General features: G+C 35.7%; 4 protein-coding genes and 1 long non-coding RNA gene across 6 annotated transcripts; 1 reads left to right on the forward strand and 4 right to left on the reverse strand.

Moving 5' to 3' along the window:
- Positions 1-171: 171 nt before the first annotated feature.
- On the reverse strand, positions 172-1,618 carry LOC108199308 (glutathione S-transferase U17). Its single transcript, XM_017367075.2, has 2 exons — positions 1,192-1,618; positions 172-715 (listed from the first exon to the last, which is right to left on the reverse strand). The coding sequence occupies exons 1-2, from the start codon at positions 1,513-1,515 to the stop codon at positions 341-343; spliced, it is 699 nt and encodes a 232-aa protein (XP_017222564.1). The 5' UTR covers positions 1,516-1,618; the 3' UTR covers positions 172-340.
- Positions 1,619-2,691: 1,073 nt separating this feature from the next.
- Positions 2,692-7,139, reverse strand: LOC108199305 (pentatricopeptide repeat-containing protein At1g05670, mitochondrial). Of its 2 annotated transcripts, none has more exons than XM_017367071.2 (4): positions 7,035-7,139; positions 4,021-6,605; positions 3,464-3,567; positions 2,692-3,185 (listed from the first exon to the last, which is right to left on the reverse strand). In XM_017367071.2, the coding sequence occupies exon 2, from the start codon at positions 6,493-6,495 to the stop codon at positions 4,243-4,245; it is 2,253 nt and encodes a 750-aa protein (XP_017222560.1). In that variant the 5' UTR covers positions 6,496-6,605; positions 7,035-7,139; the 3' UTR covers positions 2,692-3,185; positions 3,464-3,567; positions 4,021-4,242. The 2 variants fall into 2 exon arrangements, with proteins under 2 accessions (XP_017222560.1, XP_017222561.1); XM_017367072.2 differs by having other exon boundaries at positions 4,021-6,617; positions 7,035-7,124.
- Positions 7,140-8,047: 908 nt separating this feature from the next.
- On the reverse strand, positions 8,048-12,030 carry LOC108199801 (hydroxyproline O-galactosyltransferase GALT6). Its single transcript, XM_064082904.1, has 7 exons — positions 11,108-12,030; positions 10,494-10,726; positions 10,121-10,411; positions 9,909-10,037; positions 9,649-9,822; positions 8,743-8,850; positions 8,048-8,660 (listed from the first exon to the last, which is right to left on the reverse strand). The coding sequence occupies exons 1-7, from the start codon at positions 11,841-11,843 to the stop codon at positions 8,442-8,444; spliced, it is 1,890 nt and encodes a 629-aa protein (XP_063938974.1). The 5' UTR covers positions 11,844-12,030; the 3' UTR covers positions 8,048-8,441.
- Positions 12,031-12,627: 597 nt separating this feature from the next.
- Positions 12,628-17,731, reverse strand: LOC108199804 (uncharacterized). Its single transcript, XR_001802495.2, has 3 exons — positions 17,623-17,731; positions 13,326-13,591; positions 12,628-13,193 (listed from the first exon to the last, which is right to left on the reverse strand). It is a non-coding gene; the product is annotated as an uncharacterized LOC108199804 (long non-coding RNA).
- LOC108199802 (glycerol-3-phosphate acyltransferase RAM2) lies at positions 15,039-16,712 on the forward strand. Its single transcript, XM_017367781.2, has 2 exons — positions 15,039-15,647; positions 15,840-16,712. The coding sequence occupies exons 1-2, from the start codon at positions 15,039-15,041 to the stop codon at positions 16,710-16,712; spliced, it is 1,482 nt and encodes a 493-aa protein (XP_017223270.2).
- Positions 17,732-19,487: the final 1,756 nt, after the last annotated feature.

The following is a 19,487-nucleotide window of genomic DNA, read 5'->3' on the forward strand; positions in this document are numbered from 1 at the left end:
TTTAATTGTGTTTTCAACAACTAATCGTATCTAGAAGTTTTTTCACTATCACAACTTAAATATTTTTGAAAACATACAAAACAAATTGTAAAAGTTTGATCCTTTTTCTTTAAATCTTTATACAACTTTTCAGTTTTCAACTATTAGAGCATAAAATTTTGCAACCAGACAATCCAAATGCAACTGTTACTTGCAAATCATATAATTATAAATTATTTTCAGAAATTCCATTTTGGTCACTCATATTTTCCAAAGTGAACACACCACACATTTACACAAGATTTCAGGAGCACACTGCAACAAGCTACTTAAGCATGGACAAGCTTTTAAGATTCCCAAGTCAGACAGGCCCTGGGTTAAAAAAGGTGTTGGATTGAATCCTCCTGAGAACATCTACAAATTTTTCGGTCTCCGGAAGGACATTCTTAACAGCATCATTCGACATAAACCTCTCAGCCCATCCGGCAAGCTCTGGTGTTCGTGCTTCGTCCAACATCTTCAGGCCACTTATTTGTTCCATAGCCTTAAAGAACTCCAAACAGCTTCCTAGTACAATATCAATGTATCCGATTTTTTCCCCTCCAAAGTAGGCCTTCCCTTCGCTACATTTCACAAAAACCTCCTCCAGAGCCACCATTCCTTCGTCTATTCGCTCTTTTACTGCAATCTGTTCCTCTTCTTTGGCCAGTAGTAGCTCCTTTAAATTCGGAATCAACTGCAGAGAAGTCACAAGTAACAGCTTCATGTCAGTTTCAAATAACAGGTTTAGTAAGAACCTTTAGTAACAATCTTCTGGCGTGTAATATTAAGCTGAAGAAATTTGTAATACGAATATTAACAGGCTGTGATTTTTTAATTTTTAAGAGTAAATTACAAAGTGATGGCTGAACTTTACCCATTTTTGTATTTTTGTGGCCAAAATTTCAAATTTGCAATATGATAGGCCAAATATTGCTTTAACTCTTCGAAGGTGGCTAAGACTCTGGAGCCATTTCTTAAAGAACAAAAAGTAGTTTTTTCCTCAAAAAAGTGGTCTTCAGCCACCTTTTTGGATATAAAAACAAAGTCCGGTCACTGTATTGCAGATTTGAAATTTCGGCCACCAAAATATAAAAATGGCTAAAGTTGAGTCATAACTCTTGTAGTTTACTTTTTTTTAAAACATAATTACTAAAACGCGAAAAAATGTACCTTATCATCGACATATGCAGCCCAGAATCGAGCAACAGCACGATCACAGGGATCAGACGGGAGAATGGAGTAACCACTGTCCGTCCAGACTTCATCGATGTATTGAACAATAATCAGAGACTCACAAATGATCTTATCATCATGAATCATAACAGGCACTTTCCCGTGAACCGGATTAGATTCAAGTAACAATTTACTCTTGGAACTCAATGTCTCTTCAATGTAATCAAACTCAACAGACTTCAGATTAAGCGCAATCTGAACCCGGTTCACAAACGGGCTGAAGAATGCACCTAGAAGCGTAACACTACTTGTTGAAACCATGATAACTCGATAATAATAATTGATAATTCTTGAAATTGAGTTGATTAGAACAGCAGATGAGTAGCAGTATATATAGTACTGTCACTGAGCAAGTAGCATACTACAGGATTAACATGTTCTGTGAAAACTACTGCTATTGTGACGAGGGGGATGAGGTAAGGGACAATAATGGGGAATGGGGCCTGAGAACAATAAAAAATGTGAAATCAATATGAATGTCAGAATGTGCATGCATGCATGATATCTCCCTCGCTTCGCTTATCAAAACTTGCGGAATTTAACGGTCGGTGATATATACAGGCTGTTTGAGTAGACTTAAAATAATAACTATGATTTATAATAATTTATTGTGATAAGTGTTTGGTTTAAATTGTACCTGTTTGGATATGACGACGTATGAGTTATTAAAAATGCAATTATAAAAATCACAGAAAACCTGTAGCTTTAAATTTGTTTCCGACTCATTTCTAATTATAGACGATTTATAACTTATTGTTGACATATTTCAGCTTAAAGTCAAAAATGACTTACGAGGCTCGTAATAATGACAACTTGATGGCCAAAATTGGATAATTTTGCGTCTGTAAAATATTTTAAACTTTACATTGGACACCTGAACAGAAACTCTTACCCCAGAGCATTTTTAGTGGATAACAATGGATTAATAGTCAAATTGGTAGCTTCTTCCAAGTCCCACCCACCTGGTGGTACTAGTAAGTTGACTGACACCATCTCCGAAGACTCGAGTCAAAATTTTAATCATTTTTGCTCTTAAGTTAAGAAAATAAGTAGAATGAAGAATAGAATTTATATTTTTACCTCCTAATTTTATGTAAACAAACCTAAATTTCACTCAAAAAAATGGACTAAATGGAAAGTGTAATCGATGGAAGACTTCGAAAATATAATTTTGATTTTAAGCAGAATCATCGATTCTTCGTGTTTTAAATTCGAATTTCCATTCGATATATCCAGCACAATAATTTAATGTCAAACCACAAAGAAATCCTATAATAGGTCTTAAAACAATAAAACTTCTGATATTTTATCAGATAGATCTGATAAATATCTATATTTATATTCAGATTAAGTTACTTTCAACATAAGACTGAAAAAGTAAAAACAAATTTGACTAGTTAGTAGACTCTGCATAATAATTGTGAGTTGGAAGGCATATATAGACAAATTTTCCACTTATACAAGTTCGTCTCTTGTACATGCAAAACATCTAATAAAACACAAGGAATATTAATTTTTATTCACCTCAGACAGCAGAGGTAAAGAACAAATCAATTTAGTAATTTAAAGACAGTTCAGATCTAGATGATTTTTTTTTATTAATATCTGGCTGGAACAAATTGATATCCAAACTCAATTATTAGCTTATAAACCTGAAGTTGCGATTGTCGTTTTATAGTAGTAGCAGCTCTCAACCATGTCGCCATGCTCAGGAAGCAAGACATCCTTCACATCACCATTGAAGAAAAATTCTCCACTGTCTTTGTTAATGTTGGGGTTTAAGTTCTGTCAAAAAGCGCCTTTGCCATTCTCTGTTGCTTTAATCCTATCTACAATGGATCCAAATAGCAACGCCAAAAAAACAGATATCATCACCCCCGAAATGGACCTTCCCTTTGCTAATTTTTGCAATTGCCTCATCCAATAGGATACTGCAAAGGGCATTTTTATCAGTATACGCTAATGCATCCTAGTAAGGCGTATATTACGCTAATGCTCAACATCACATGAATGAAACATGTGAATGCCAATAATTTTATGTCGCATTATGATACTGTGTAGCTCTTTCAGTTTAGGGTAGTACACCAAAGATTTTAAGCTGCATCTATATAAAGGTAACATAGAGAATGCAAAAAACTATTGACCTGATTAACCTACGGCCCAGATGACCCAAGTTCATACTAATAAATTGCAATAAAGAAAAATGCACCTGGAGGAATCAACAACCCTGACTGAGATTGGTAGGTCACTTTTCCGCTGTTGAACTCCTTTTTGCTCAAGATGTGCTCACTATAGCATTTCCCAGATAATTTTCTGCAAACAATAACACTACAAGTATCAAATAAACAGACAGTGGCATTTATAGGGGTGGCCGTTACTATAGGTGGACAAGACTTGCACCTAGGGCCCCCAACGCTTAAGGGCCCCAATAATTTTGAGTCCGATATATATAAATGTATGAAATATGCATAGTGTATATAGTGTAAGGGCTCGAAAACTATTATCGACTAGGGCCTCGTAAATCTCAGAGCCGCCCGAGTGGCTATATAAAAGGCTATAAATTTTTCTAAACTGCAAACAAACTTTTGATATGTGGATACAAACCAATTTCTGCCAAAGAAAGCAGATGTTTCTTCACAGAGGTAGGTATTGTACAGGACATGTAAATTAAAAGATTGGACAGATATTTTCGACTAGAGCCAACAGGCTATATGCTAATAAGAAATATGTGGAATGCCATTATATAGGAGGAAATTATTAAGTTACCTGGTATTAGCTAGGGAGCAAACCTCCCTCTCTGAGCTTTTTACAAACAGTGCTGCTTACATCCAACTTCTTCAGCAGGCTTTTCTGTGCCTGCGCTAGGAAATAGTTCAAAACGTTCTCATGGCATTTCAATTGTGCACATCTCTTTGAATTTTCAGTCATGGGAGTACTGATTCTAAAGCCATCCAAAAGAGGACAGTGGTCCAAGTCCAGCTAAAATTTTCAGCTATCGGTTTTATCCACAAGACAATTCTCTAATGTCTCATCACAAAGCTCAAGTGTCATTGCAACATTGCCTTCATGAAAGTTTAATTCCATAAAAATATTATACAGTTCTCTATCTGCAACTAAACCATTTCTTCTCATCTCTCTAAACAATTCTGCTGCCTCCGCAAATTTTTTTCTTTTGATATAACCCTTGATGATCGCATTGTATGAATCAACTGTTAGTTTATATCCCTTTTCAATCATCTCCTTGTACAAATACCCTGCCTCCTTCATATTCCTTGCCTTGGAATGCCCTCTTATTAATATGTTATAAGTGTTTTCATTTGGCATCACTCCCTGGTTATTCATCCCCCTGTACATTTCAGTTGCAGAACACATATTGTTTCCAATGCAATACTGCTTCAAGAGAGAATTGTAGGTGGTAGTGTTTGGAAGTATATTCTTCTCCAACATCCATTTTAATAATCTCTCCCCATCTTCTACCATCCCTGACATACAAAATCCATTCATTAAAACATTGAATGTCACCACAGATGGTTGTACCCCTTTGTCCAACATTTCACCAAGAAGCTCATGAGCCTTGACGATTTCCCCTAATTTACAGTAAGCATCCATCACAGTGGTGTATGTAAAAACATCAGGGTAAATCCCTGCCACCTCCATATCTTGCACTAGCTTTATAGCCTCTGCTATATTACCCATTTTACATAGTCCATTAATGAGTGCGTTGTAAGTGATAATATTCAATTTGAGACCCTTTCCACACATTTCATGTAGAAGCTCATTAGCTGCATATACATCCCCACTTTTACATAGCCCATCACAGATTGCAGTATAAGTTACAATATTTGGCTTCAGCCCTAGATGTACCATCTCGTTGTGAAGAGAAAATGCCTCTTTTATTTCCCCTGCCTTGCAATAAGCATCAATAAGCGCAGTAAAAATAACTTCATCTGGGTCTAAACCTTTGCTGGGCATTTCACGAAAAAGCTTTGTTGCTTCAACAATATTTCCCCCTTGACAGAGACCACAGATCAGAGCAGTATATGCTATCAAATCCACATGAATGTATAAACTGCACATCTCTTCATACAACCTATATGCAGATGTGATACTCCCAGCTTTGCAGAAACCATCGATGAGAGTTGTGTAAATAACAGAATCTGGAACCATACCCTGGCACGTCATTTCCCTAAGAACCCTCTCAGCATCCAACACTTTGCCAGTCTTACAAAGAAGAAGGATTAAACTATTCAAGGTAAAAGAGTTCGGATTTAGTCCTTTAAATTGCATTTCTTCGAGTATTTTCAGCACAATTTGAAGTTCTCCACAATGACAATAACCATCAATTACAGAGCTATAACTTATAACATCAGAAATACAGCCACGATATTCCATTTGCAGGAGCAAATTATGAGCTTCTTTAACTTTCCCAATTCTACAGAGAAAGCTGATCATTATATTATGCGACATCGTGTTCCAGCAAATGCCCAAATCCGGAAACTCAGTAAAGACCTCAACTGTTTTCTTATGTGTATCAACATTTTTAGACAAAGAAGAAAGAAAAACGTTACAAGAATCGACTGATAGAACTACCCCATAACTCAACATTCTACCAAAAAAAATGTGGGCTTCTTCAAGATTCCCGCTTTCAACAAGAACTTGGAAAACAATATCAAAGACAAGAGGATTAGAGCTCCAATTCTTGTAAGTGTATATTATCTTTTCAAAAAATTTTGGAAATGTTAGACTAACATCTAGAGTAGGTTTTGTCCAAAAATCACGAATAAACTCGTGAGCCATTTTTCGGTCCTTTGCTGCAACAGCTATATGAATTACAATGCAGCGAGCTTCTAGCGTTGGCTCCCTTCGCATGCACCACCAGTCAAAAAAATCCACAACTACTTTATAATTATCTCTGATGTTCATCAGAACCCAAATCAGGTGGTCAGGTCTAAATCTTGATTCAAAAGGCTTTAGGATACGAGGAAGAGGCTCAAACTGACGCTGCTTGATTGCAGTCGATATACGATGGATTAGTTCAGAATCTTTAATAGTGGGTTTCTTAGGTGAATAATCAGGGAAAGGTCTGCTTCTATCCAAATTGAAGGAAGAAAAATTTCTCACAGCAGACGACTTCCTGAGCTGGAAAGGAAGACCATTTGTACCGGAACTCCATCGGGGATGATGTGACAAGACTCGATAATAACAAGCAGAAAAGAAGACTAAAGAACTCTTCATTTCCATACAACAGTCCCATTATTCCAGATTTCGAGTCTTCACATCCTGCAATGCAGTCACTCTCTTCCATTTTAAGGAACATAATCGTAAAAACATCTCCATTACTTTCGCATCACCTGCACCACAATCTATCAACTAAATTCAATCATGCCCACATCACACTCACCCAAATAAAGAAAATTAACTTGTTAGGTCACGGGTTCAATTCTCGTTCACCCCGATATCAAAACAATACTAGTAATTCAGTAACTTGTAAGGCATAGAGCCTAATTATTCCCACAAGAAAAAGTTGTTTAACTCCTAATTATAATTAATTACCAAATTTCGGAATAAGCAAATCATCAATTATATACCCACTAAAATTTATTTATTACAGAACACAAACACACTTAGGCATTTCATCAAACACATGATAAGCAATTAACCAAAAACCTCCGTCATTACAGACCACAACTCTCTTCAGTTTAGGACAGAAAGGACATGCATGTGAATGTGTATATACATATGAAAATGTGTGTCTGATTATTTAAGCAAGATATATATACCTTAAGAGCCTTGAATGCAAGGAAATGTTGGAGACTTATCCGTTGTGCTATTGTAACTTTGCAAGTGTTTTTGGAGGGAGAATATGGGCCGGGTCAAGATAATATACCTGCTTGCATGGGCCCAGCTTTATTTTTGATCCATGAAACCCAATCAAAAGATCTGTGTATTTTTTCTGCCGAAAATTCATTATTTATATTATATTAGAATTTAGGGGATTATGCATTTATAGAATATAGTTTGCAGAGCATAAATTGCAAAAAAAAAAATTGTTCAGCAAAAGTATAATGGTATGTTTGTACTTATTGAGAGATTAAAGCTTGTCGATATATAATTTTTTCCCATTAAAATTACATTGTCCATCTCTAATAATTTGTGCTGTTGTAACTCAATTAAATTAAACAAAATAATAGGAAAAAAGGAGTAGTGTTAAGTATCTCAAATTAATTTATCAAAAAAATTCTCAAATGACATGTAACGAGTGATGTGTCAATATGAGATGAATCAACAACGAGGTTGATATCAATGCAGGAAGACGATACATGAAATATGACAGTATGAGATTTAATTGGTAAAGTTAATGTGAATGGAAGAAGACGACACATGGAATTTGAGAAATTATTAGATAAATATTTTTGGTACTTAGCATTTTTTAAGAAAGAGCGATATAAACATGTTTACGACAAAGAAATACTCCTTTCGTTCCCCTCATTTGTTTACATTGAGAGACGGGATCTCGGCACGCAATCTAATGCTCTTGTAAAACGTAGCTTGATAAATTATTTTGAACTTTTTTTTCTTCTGAATAAAAGTTTGATGTTTAAATTTTTATACACAAAGGAAAAATTTCAAAAATAAGTTATAAAACTATGATTTATATGCATCTTAAAATGCGTGTCGAGCTGATGTAAAAAAACTGTAAAGAAATGAGAGGGACAGAATGAGTATAATATACCATATCTGAGAAGAGAAAGAGAACTATAAACACCGACAAGAAAAATGTAAAATGCTGATATTTGATATTTCAGCCTCAACCAGCTAATAAGCTACAGCACAAGGAAGTCTGGAACTAGAATTTCTTATAATTTCTATCTCAACTGAACTCCTACAGTATCCTTATTTTTAAACTGTTGACAAGGATACTCATACCTCGCACGATGGTCGTGCAGAGACTCTGCGCGACCATCTGCAGAAACTATATTGCACGACCATCTGCAGAGACTCTGCACGACCATCTGCAGAAACTATATTGAGTCTTCAAATGACGGATGACTCAAAACTGAGAACTGTGAATCAAAAACCCCAATCTAACTATGTGTATATCTAATCGCATGTATGTCATGTACATATCAATGACAATGTATCTTGTTACAACTGTTTCCTAATTTTTTATGTTCAACCTACTACTTCTATAAGTCTAATCGAGTGTTGCAGCACTGAGGCTTTCCTCGATGTTTCAATTTCGCCCAGAGACATGCCATCTGTCGTGGTGTTTGGTAATGTGCAGTGAAATAATCTTCAATGCATCCGAACTGACAAAACTTCAAGTTGTGAACGTACTCAACAGGTCTGGACTTGTTAAATTTGTTCACCCACATCCCCATGCTCACATCTTCCATTTTGAACAACTGAAGCATGTGAAATACGAATGAGCTACATAATAACATGTATGGGAGTACACACAGTGACATTCATAGTTAAGCAACATACTCGCAACTTGTGCTTTTCAAATCTGGATAAGACATAGCTAGCAATATCAGATGATATAATGTAACCAGGCCCATTTGCATAAGGTGGATAAGATAGTTCTGGCCATTCCTGCAATTGTCAAAAAAGAACCGAAGGTGAGCAAACTAGATTTTTAGAAAAAATTTATGTAAGTTGCTAAATTCTTCTAAGTATCTGGACCCAAGTTTGCTTAGGTATTATGAAATTATGTTCAGCAAGCACCGCCATTACTTAGACTTCGGGTATATGATAAAAGCAAATTGGCTTTATTAAGGAAATCTAACTGGTTACCCCTTCTACAAATGGAACGGTTATTATTTCTTGTAACTAACTAAATATAAAAATGGATCACCTCTGTTAAGATATAGGATGCTACTATCAATCTGGTCTGAAAGAAAATTAAATTTAAGCTAGTTATGGATCGGAGGCAGCAAAAGTTTAGGTCACACAAATCATCACGACTGCAAATTTTAGAGAACTAAAATTCAAAAAAATATATGTATCTTCGTCTGAGTGAATGGATTAAATCGGTCGAGTCAGAAAGAGTTGGGGCAGAAACCCTAGCTTTGGGAAAGACATAAAGACCGAATCAGAAGAAATGAATTGATCTCCATTTGAAAACATGATAGACAAGGAAATATAAGATGAATTTTCTGGACAAGAATTTCAAATAAATGGAGAATAAAAAGCCAAGTAAAATATAATATAAGATAACAAGGTACTGTACACTGGTAAAAAGATCTAACAATAACCTAAATTACCAAAGTATGACCTTCATTACTTGGATGGCAAAATACTTGTTGCAGAAAAGTTACTGAAGAAACTAAAATTTGATTGTGACGAAACCTTAATCAAGAAAAAACAAGGGACTCGACCAAAAACTGGTACCTCATATGTCACAGCCCATTTACCACGTCGGAAGGGCTTGAAATTATAATTGATGTTCCCAAGATATAGGCTTTTATCTTCCCGAGCTTTCTTAACTTCCTTGACAACTGCATCTAATCTTACAAATGTATCATCATCACACTTCATAATATACTTTGCCGCTACAGTGCGGACCTGTAATAGATTATACATAATAACATAATCACTAAAGGCAATAGATATAAGTGTTTGCCAAATTTCAATACTATATTTTAACTTACCCCATACTCACAAATTGCTAGAGTCTTCAAAACAACAAGGTCATAGTTATCCATGTAAGGTACTACAACAATATCACCAAAATAATGTGCTTCTTTCATAAGTACCGCATTCACATCCTTCTTTTTATGCTGCCAAAAAGAACACCTGAAACTAAAGATTTTTTCATGGAGGGTCACTATGAAAATAGGAAATGCCACATGAACATATATACCATGGCCACAAAAAACCGGGCAACAACATTCGATGACTTGATTGATTTATGCTGCATCCATGACTTCCTCACAGCCATCCTCTCAGCAAAATGATTGCCCGCGGAAATAATCCCAATAAAAAATTCGACAGGTGAATCAAAGAGAGGTGGAGCCTTCCATTTAGGGACCATCTCTAGGAGCCCCAGTGGAGCAAAACTTGGATGACTTGTGGGTAATGAAGTAGCAAACACGGAATGCACGCTGACATCCTCTTTTATAGATAGACCCGTGGCATCCTCAAGAGTAAAACCCTATCAATTTTGATTAGCATAATTAGATTATTAAATGACCGAGACGCACAAAGCTTTAAATATAGTAGAAATCTTAACTTACAGGGCGATAAGGAAAAGAAGATACATGTCTCCCATCTACACTGACATGAAAACCCTCCATGCCAGCATATAAAGTAAGAACAAAGATCTTGTCTTCCACAAAAGGAAATGGCCGTTTACGATAAATCTTATCTATTAGTTTCTTTAGCCTATTTCGCCACCATGAAGTATTTGCTTTTTGTGATAGATTGCCATGTCTTTGGATCCAATTTTCACATTTTACCTGTCCATCAACTAAATACCATCCAAAAATTAGTGTTGAGAAATTGCCTCATAAAACAGGATCTCAGGCTAAATACTAAGTTTAGATTAACATAAAAACATTTTGGTATCAAATAAAAAAATAAAGTCCTGTCCTCTCTTCGATTGCGCAACCTCTTGCACAAACATAGACAGCATAAAGGTTATTTAGTTCGAACATAAAAAGGAAACAAATCCAAGAACTAGCTACGTCACAAGTTACAACTAGCACCAATTTGAGTATAATACACAATACCTACAATAATTCAAACCATTTTCCACTATAATTTACAAAATTTATAGCAAGGATACTCAACTTCAGTGCTGATAAAAAGAAGAAAAAAAAAGGACAAGTAAAATATGATCATGACTCACCAGTTTCTTCACTCGCCTTAGACTTTGTTCCCACGCACCTCAACGAAGCTCCCCATTGCTTCCGATAACACGTGTTCTGCTCAATCACCTGGTCCCCACTCCAATCCCCCCTCAACCTCGGATTATAATGCAGTATCTTCGGGGGCTCCTCCCCATCAACAACCTTCAACCCCTGCAACTCAATAACAAACTGTGACACCATCGCACTCTCCTCCCCTCTCTTCGCCCCGATCTTCGGGTTCTTCTCCAAATGTGCCTTCCTAGGCTTCCCCACAACACTAATATAAGATCCCACTCCCAACCCACATTGCATAAGCACCATCCCACCCTTTTTCCTAAACTCGAGTTCCGATAACAACAAAGACTTTGGACATTCCACAGTACCATTCCCCTTCTTCTTAATTTTCACTTTCCCTGCCACAATATCTTCCCATTTCTTCTTCCCCACCACAATGGCCTCCCTGGCCATCTCAACAAGCTCACTAAAGTTTCGATTTTTTTCAATACCCACAAATCCATTTTCATCAAGAACCAATCCAGACACTCTCTTGACACTCTTTACGTGTCTTTTTGGTGATCGGTGAAATGACCTATCAACAAACACATTGTCTACAAACCCTATACTAAGATGGGGGATTTCCAATGTAATAACTAGAAGGTACATGAAAAGAACACATACCAAGATTAATTTGAAGCGATTTGAAGATGATGATATATCACATTTATATAGTTTCATTGTACATGAAATGAAGCAGAGATGACAGAAAGGGTTTAATCTGGTCTGTGGGGGCTGTCTTTATAGTTATGGTAATGAAAATAAGTACAAAATATGTAGTAGTACGAGGTAAGGAATTATAACAGTTTTATTATTGGACCAGTGATGGGTCTCATGGACTGTGTTTTGGGCTCTTGTGGTGGTCTAAACCGGATAGTCGAAATAAATTATCCGATTGATTTTTAAAATATTTTAAATTTAAAATTTGGAAATTTCAAAAAAAAAATTAAAATTTGGAGAATTTTTATGCTATGTTGATTCTTAAAATCTGATTAATCATTGAATATTTCTCTCGAATTAATTTAAGAAACTTAATATAGTAAACAATTTTTTTAATATATATTCTCAATGATTAATCTAGTCATCATGTTCATTTTGTTAGGAAATTTGAAACTAATAAAAATGGAGAGAAATAGAAGATCAGTGATTAATTAAGGGTTGTTTGTTTCCAGCTTTTAAGCTGGGCTGCTGGTTTATGAGTTAGAAGCACTTATTTCGTACCGTTTGTGTAAAAAGTCAAGAAGCACTTATAAAAACTAGGAATGCTAGCTTTTGTTTCAGGATTTCTGCTTATTTCCCAAACAGTTTAATCACTTATAAATCTTAACTTCCTTCTAACTTTTACCCCACTTTTTTATTTTAAGCAAAAAGCACTTATTTTAAGCTCACTCAAACGGCCTCTTAGTCTTCGTATTCATTTTATTAGAAAACGGGACTTATAAAAATGGGGAGAAACGGAAAAGGATTTCGATAATAACTACAATAAGCAGTATGTTTTTAAAATATGTAAGTGTTGGTTATTCTCTTCATATAATTAATAAAAAATGGTAACCTACATACAATAAACACTATAACTCTAATTTAGATCATAGTAACGCTAAACAAAAGGAACAGTTGAAGGCCTACAGAAACTGAAAGCAAAACATGAGAATGTTGCAGCTTAACCTCAGGTTGTAGAAGCTTGTTGCTCTTAACTTTAATCTTCTCGAGAACTTTCCGAACTCAGGGATTCATATCCTCCAGAGTATCACTCAGGCATGAATATCAGCAAGGCAAGAACTCGGGCAATGTCACTTTCTCTAGCAACTTCAGGCCACTTATATCGACATAGCCTTTATCCCGCCAAGCAGCTACCTAGACGACGTCAATGTGTCCAAATATTATCTCCTCCACAGTAGGCCTTCCCTTTGCTGCATTACAGAGAGGCCGCCTGTAAAAGCACTGTTACTTCATATGTTTGCTCTTTCACTTCAATCTTCTGTGCTCCTTCGGCCAACAAAATTTTCTTCACAGGACGAATCTAGTCACCAACTACAAAGAAGACACAATTTAACAGTGTCAGCCTTATATCTTATAAGCCTAAATAATTACGGTTACAAATTTCAATTGATTATATTATTTTTGTATGAACATGATAAATATAACGTTAAGAAAATACCTTACCATCAGAATAAAGCAGTAGCATCTCATAAGGGGCAGATGGGGGAACGCAGGGATTCTTCCCAGGTTTCGCCAATGTACTGAATCACTGTGCCATGGATCAGAATAGGAGCTTTCTTGTGAACCAGGTTGTATCGCGGGAGAAGATTGTTCTTGGTTTTAAATAGCTTTTTACTATAAATGCAACTCAATTGCTTTCAGTTTGAGAGCGCCATTTCAACCCTCTTCGAGTATAGGTTACAAGATGAACCAAGTTTAACATCATTTAGCTACATAATCAGTGGAATAATTTGTATTTAAACATGTATGACAAAAAAAAAAAAAAGTGGATGAAACTAATTGATATTGATACAGCTGGCACGGGCAAGTCCAATGCAATGCTTAAGGAGGTGCAATTTCTATAATATAGCAAGTCCAATGGAGGTGCTATATCTAAAATATAGCACCCAAGTGAAAAACCTCACTCCAATGTGTGCTAAACATGGATGCAAGATAGCATAATGCTATACTTGGTGCTATATATAGAACCAATTACTGATATTGCTATAATTGCCAAAGAAGCATGCAAGTGGGAAAATTAACATTTGAAGTAATGTTGACAAATAAAATAGCGCATTCAAAGATTAGGTGAGTGAAATATAGTTATATTTAGATATTTTGGTGCTATTTTAAAACTACTGTTGGAGTGTAAGTTCTGTTTTAACATCAAAATCAAATTTTGATTTCATAATATAGCAATAGCTATATGTAATTTAGCACCCCATTGGACTTGTTGTAAGAGCATGGTCCATGGTGGTGCTAAAATACGTATAGCTATTGCTATATTGTAACACCAAAAAATGGCAAGATGAAATAAACTCTTTTGCCCAAACTTTTGTATCAAGTGCCAAAAAAACATAGACATATGAGTATCAGACTTTCTTATATTAATAAAATATTTCATTAAAATGCCAACTTTCGAGTGAAGTATCTTAACCGGATGAAACAAATAATATTTTGTGCACAACCTTTAGCTGATGACTGCTGTTTTTTTCGTAAGGTCGGAGCAGCAAATCTATCTCAGTCACCAAAAAAAGCTCACTGATTAACTTTAAATTTGGTACTATTTAAAGGACTACTAGAGACTTCTATCAGTTTTGGTAGGGCATTTCTTGGAACAAATAAAATCATCGGATACTTTTTATTTGTAACTGAACACACTCGCATTACAATCACTAGTATTCCCTCTATGCTAGCACAATCTGCAAGCATGCCACAATATACAAGTAGCATTTCTAGTTTATACTGCATACATACTTCGGCCTATACATATGACTATGTTAATACGGTAGCTTTTATGTATATGAGTACAGTTTAGTCGTTTTTAATGCGTGCTACCATATATAATACGTACAATGTAACATCATTGAAGAAGAGTTACTTTAACGGATGAAATAAATTAAGGAAAACTTTTTGTTCAAACTCGAGACAATCACTGGCAGTTTGCACAAAAAAGGTAATTGACAGTTTCCGTGCTCTTGATCATTTTGTCCTCTGTATACAAGGCTGTGCAAAAGGTGCCATCATCGATAATCGATCAAAGAGAATCCAGCTCAGCCTCTTTTGCATTTTGTCGTATTCCATATGCAACATCTATTTGTAGACTCAAAATGCTAATAAAAATCAAAGTCACGAGTAAAGAGTCGTAAACAGCACATATCTAAAAACACATGAACTATGGCTATAACAAGCTTTCCAACAGTTGAAAATTGTCCAGCGGTTTCTCGTGAGAAAGATACGGTTGTTGCAGACTTAGATGGAGCCTTGCTCAGAGGCCGTAGTTCTTTTCCTTACTACGCCTTGGTTGCTTTCGAGGTTGGAGGAATTTTTAGGCTTCTGTTTTTGCTCCTTTGTTCACCACTTGCTGGAATTTTGTACTGTTTTGCATCCGAATCTGCTGCAATTCAAGTTATGATATTCGCAACATTTGCTGGTATCAGAGTATGTGACATAGAGTCTGTGGCCCGTGCTGTGCTGCCTAAATTCTACTCAACTGATCTTCATTCAGAATCATGGCGTGTGTTTTCAGCGTGTGGAAAGCGTTGTGTTCTGACAGGCAATCCAAGAATAATGGTCGAAGCATTCTTGAAAGATTTTTTGGGAACTAAATTAGTGTTGGGGACTGAGATTGGAACTTATAAGGGCAGAGCGACAGGGTTTGTTCTAAAGCCTGGAGTGCTTGTGGGAGAACATAAGGCTGGTGCACTCAAAAAAGCGTTTGGAGGAACTCAACCACAAATAGGACTTGCAAAGCATACTGATTTCCCTTTCTTAGCATTGTGCAAGGTTTGAGTATTTTTATATTTGCATATGGTGATTATTTTTAATTGTTCACCCACCTATGTCTCTAATGAGATTCGAAATAATCGACATTTTGTTATTGAAAAGAGTATCTACTATGCTAAAATTCTCCTAACTGCGCTAGATGCTAAAAATCCTAGCTAACTGAGTATTTATTGATTGATGTCTAAAATGCAGGAGGGATACATTGTGCCACCAAAGCCAAAAGTTGAGGCAGTGCCTAGCGACATGCTACCAAAACCTATCATTTTCCATGATGGTCGTCTAGTCCAAAAGCCCACCCCTCTCATGGCATTACTCACAATACTCTGGTTTCCCACAGGTATCATACTAGCCATTATTCGAGTCTGTGTGGGCTCACTACTCCCAATGTCAATAGTCTACTACGCTTTCTTGGCACTTGGCATCCGCATCACTGTAAAAGGCACCCCACCTCCTGTCAGCAAATCATCTGGCCAGTCAGGAGTCCTCTTCATTTGCTCCCACAGAACTCTACTCGACCCTGTTTTCCTCTCCATCGTGCTCCGCCGCCAGATCCCAGCTGTTACATACTCCCTCTCCAGAGTCTCAGAGATCATATCTCCAATCAAGACTGTTAGACTAACCCGTGATCGTGACACAGATGCACCAATGATCAAAAAAATGTTAGCAGAAGGTGATTTAGCAATTTGTCCAGAAGGGACTACCTGTCGAGAGCCTTTTTTGCTACGATTTTCTGCCATGTTTGCAGAACTTACAGACGAACTCGTGCCAGTCGCAATGGTGAACAAGATGAGCATGTTTCATGGCACAACAGCACGGGGGTGGAAAGGATTGGACACATTTTACTTTATGATGAATCCTAGACCGACCTATGAAGTGACATTCTTGGATAAGTTGCCTAAGGAATTGACATGCAGCTCTGGAAAGACTAGTCATGAAGTGGCTAATTATATACAAAGGGTGATTGCAGCTACTCTTTCATACAAGTGCACAACTTTTACTAGGAAGGATAAGTACAGAGCACTGGCTGGAAATGATGGCATTGTCGCAGACAAAAAATCCGGCTAAAGCATAGATTGCTTCTCATGTACAATGAGAGTAATAGTTATGCTACATGTGTAGGCCTTTCATATAACAATCTCTAGTAATATAATAAATGGCAACCAATTTGTTAATTGCCTTTCAGAGGTGAATTCTGTTGAAAGACAAATAAATCTAGTGTGATTTTGTTGCGATCAGGGGTGATATAAGTAGGCTAAATTCTTCATGTAATTGCAGCAGGATTTCTTATTTCAAGAGGGATGGAAATGGTCCTGTGCGTAATTTAGCCAAGTTGGCTTAAAATTTAAAAGCCTCAAGGTCTGAATAGCTTTGGTATAATCACTCACCTGAAATCACCGAAAAGTTATCCGGTCATCAAATCGTACTTTACGCTACATAATTGAACTATGACACCATTTCACAACTATGTCCTTAACAGTAGTACACAACTCAATCTCAAAGGCTTAAAAAACTAAGGCGGTGTTTGGATCGGGCATAGGAATGGGAATCGGGAATGAAAGCGGGGTTTAGTAAATATGGGTATGACACGAAATACCAAGCTGAGATTCGGGATTGATTTACCCATCTAACGCGAATGAGGTTCCCATTCCAAGCACCTAAATTCCTAATCCAAACACCGCTACAAGGGATAAGACCTCCGATTCCTGTTAACCGGGCTCATTAGTCATGAACCAAACGATCCCTAACATTATATTAATCGGATATGATTTAGTTCAATCCTTCTATAATCCATATGGTCTTAATAAACACCGGGACTAGTTAACAGGATGCTTCTAGTTGCGATTTATTTTGTGAATTTGTGCTGAATATAAGAACAAAAATACGAGATAGAAAGCAGGGAAATCGATAAAAATTGAATATACGAATAAAGAACGGAGAGATTGCGAGATATGTGCTAAAGATATAACGATTTTACCTGTAAAGAGGTAAGGTAGTAGGCGGCGGATGCTGCATTTTCATGCTCGAGCCTCCAGCTTTCATCAGTCCCGCTTGTTTACATCTGTTCACAGCAGCCTTCGGCCCTTCAGCCTTCAGGTGAAGAAATATATTTTTATAACTTTTTTTATTTTTTTCAATTACATTTTTATATTTAAATATTTTATATGAAAAAATATAAATAAATTATAAACTATATTATATATATATATATATATATATATTGAAATATGTTTTTTCAAAAAAACGGTGAAACAGAGAGAGTACATAATTTGGACACTAAGAATCTAAAGGAATCTTATTGTTGAGACTGATTTATTCGAGTTTGATTAAATATTGTGAAGTCGAATACTATTGAAAGTTGACTTAATATTTCGTGTTTTTGTCCGAGCACAGATCGAGTTTTATTTTATATCCTATTTAAATTTTTAGAGACACTAAAAATCCAAGCACTGTTTTTTAACATATTTTTTAAGAGTTTGTTTGAACAACTCATCATTGGGTTCATCATTGAGTTTTACAAACAAATTCTAAACATTAAAATTTAAAGAGTTATATGCAATTTGCACCCCTTATGTTTGGACAAAATGCACATTGCACCTAATAGTGTTGGATAATACACTTTGCAACCCCAGACTTTTAACCCGTAGACACTTTGCACCCTTTCCGTTAATTTCTGCCGTTACCGTTAACTTTTGCAGGGGCATTTTGGGAAATTTAATCATATTTAATTAAAATCGGACCTTTATTTAAATTTTCTGACCATCTAAACGATATTTTTCGGAAAAACTTAAAGAACGAAAGTCGTAGAGAATAAAAAGATCTTTTTAGAACAATTAAGTTCAAAATTTAAATAATTATTTAAAAACGATTGTTCATTTTTACAAGATTTCTAATTTTTGAATTTTTTTTAGAATAATTTTAAAAAGAATTACGAAAATTTTGAACCTTATAGTTTTAAGAAGATCTTTTTATTCTCTACAACTTTCGTTTTGTAAGTTTTTCCGAAAAATATCGTTTAGATGATCAGAAAATTTAAATTAAAGTCTGATTTTAATTAAATATAATTAAATTTCCCAAAATGCCCCTGCAAAAGTTAACGGTAACGGCAGAAATTAACGGAAAGGGTGCAAAGTGTCTACGGATTAAAAGTCTGGGGCTGCAAAGTGTAATATCCAACACTATTAGGTGCAATGTGCATTTTGTCCAAACATAAGGGGTGCAAATTGCATATAACTCAAATTTAAAGAGTCGTACTTGAGTGAACTCTTTGAAATTCAAAAGACTCGTCTCTGGTCTTTCTTCTCTCTTTAAAGAGTATATAGATCCTTGTATTATTTGTTGAATATAGTTTTCATTTTCAATACACTTCTCTCGAGAACAAGTATAAAGAAGAGTATGATTAGAGTTATCACAATATTTAATATATTAACTTGTTTTGAGCCATACAATATAATTTTAAATATGATTTAGGAGTCCTGTTGGAGATGTTCTCTAATCGGGCTCGTAAATCATCCTTAAAAAATACTCCCTCCGTTTCTTTTTTCTTTTCTTGTTTCTAATGTCGGTACTGTTCATAACACGAGACAAATTACTAATTTACTTCTAATCTATAAAACTAAATATAGTCATGAGTGATCTTGTTAGATTCGTATTCACGAGTACTTTAATACGGTGAAGTTTTTATATTTAATGCTACTATGAAATTAAAGATATGAACGATCAAAAATGTGTGTTGGCAAACGTGAAAAGTACAAACAGGAAAAGTATTTAGAGACGGAGGGAGTAATATGATATATGACCGCCGGGAAGTTAATGCATATAATATCGCGATAATTTCACCCA

The sequence above is a fragment of the Daucus carota genome, chromosome 8 (genome assembly GCF_001625215.2).
Source record: "Daucus carota subsp. sativus chromosome 8, DH1 v3.0, whole genome shotgun sequence".
NCBI classification, from domain to species: domain Eukaryota; kingdom Viridiplantae; phylum Streptophyta; class Magnoliopsida; order Apiales; family Apiaceae; genus Daucus; species Daucus carota.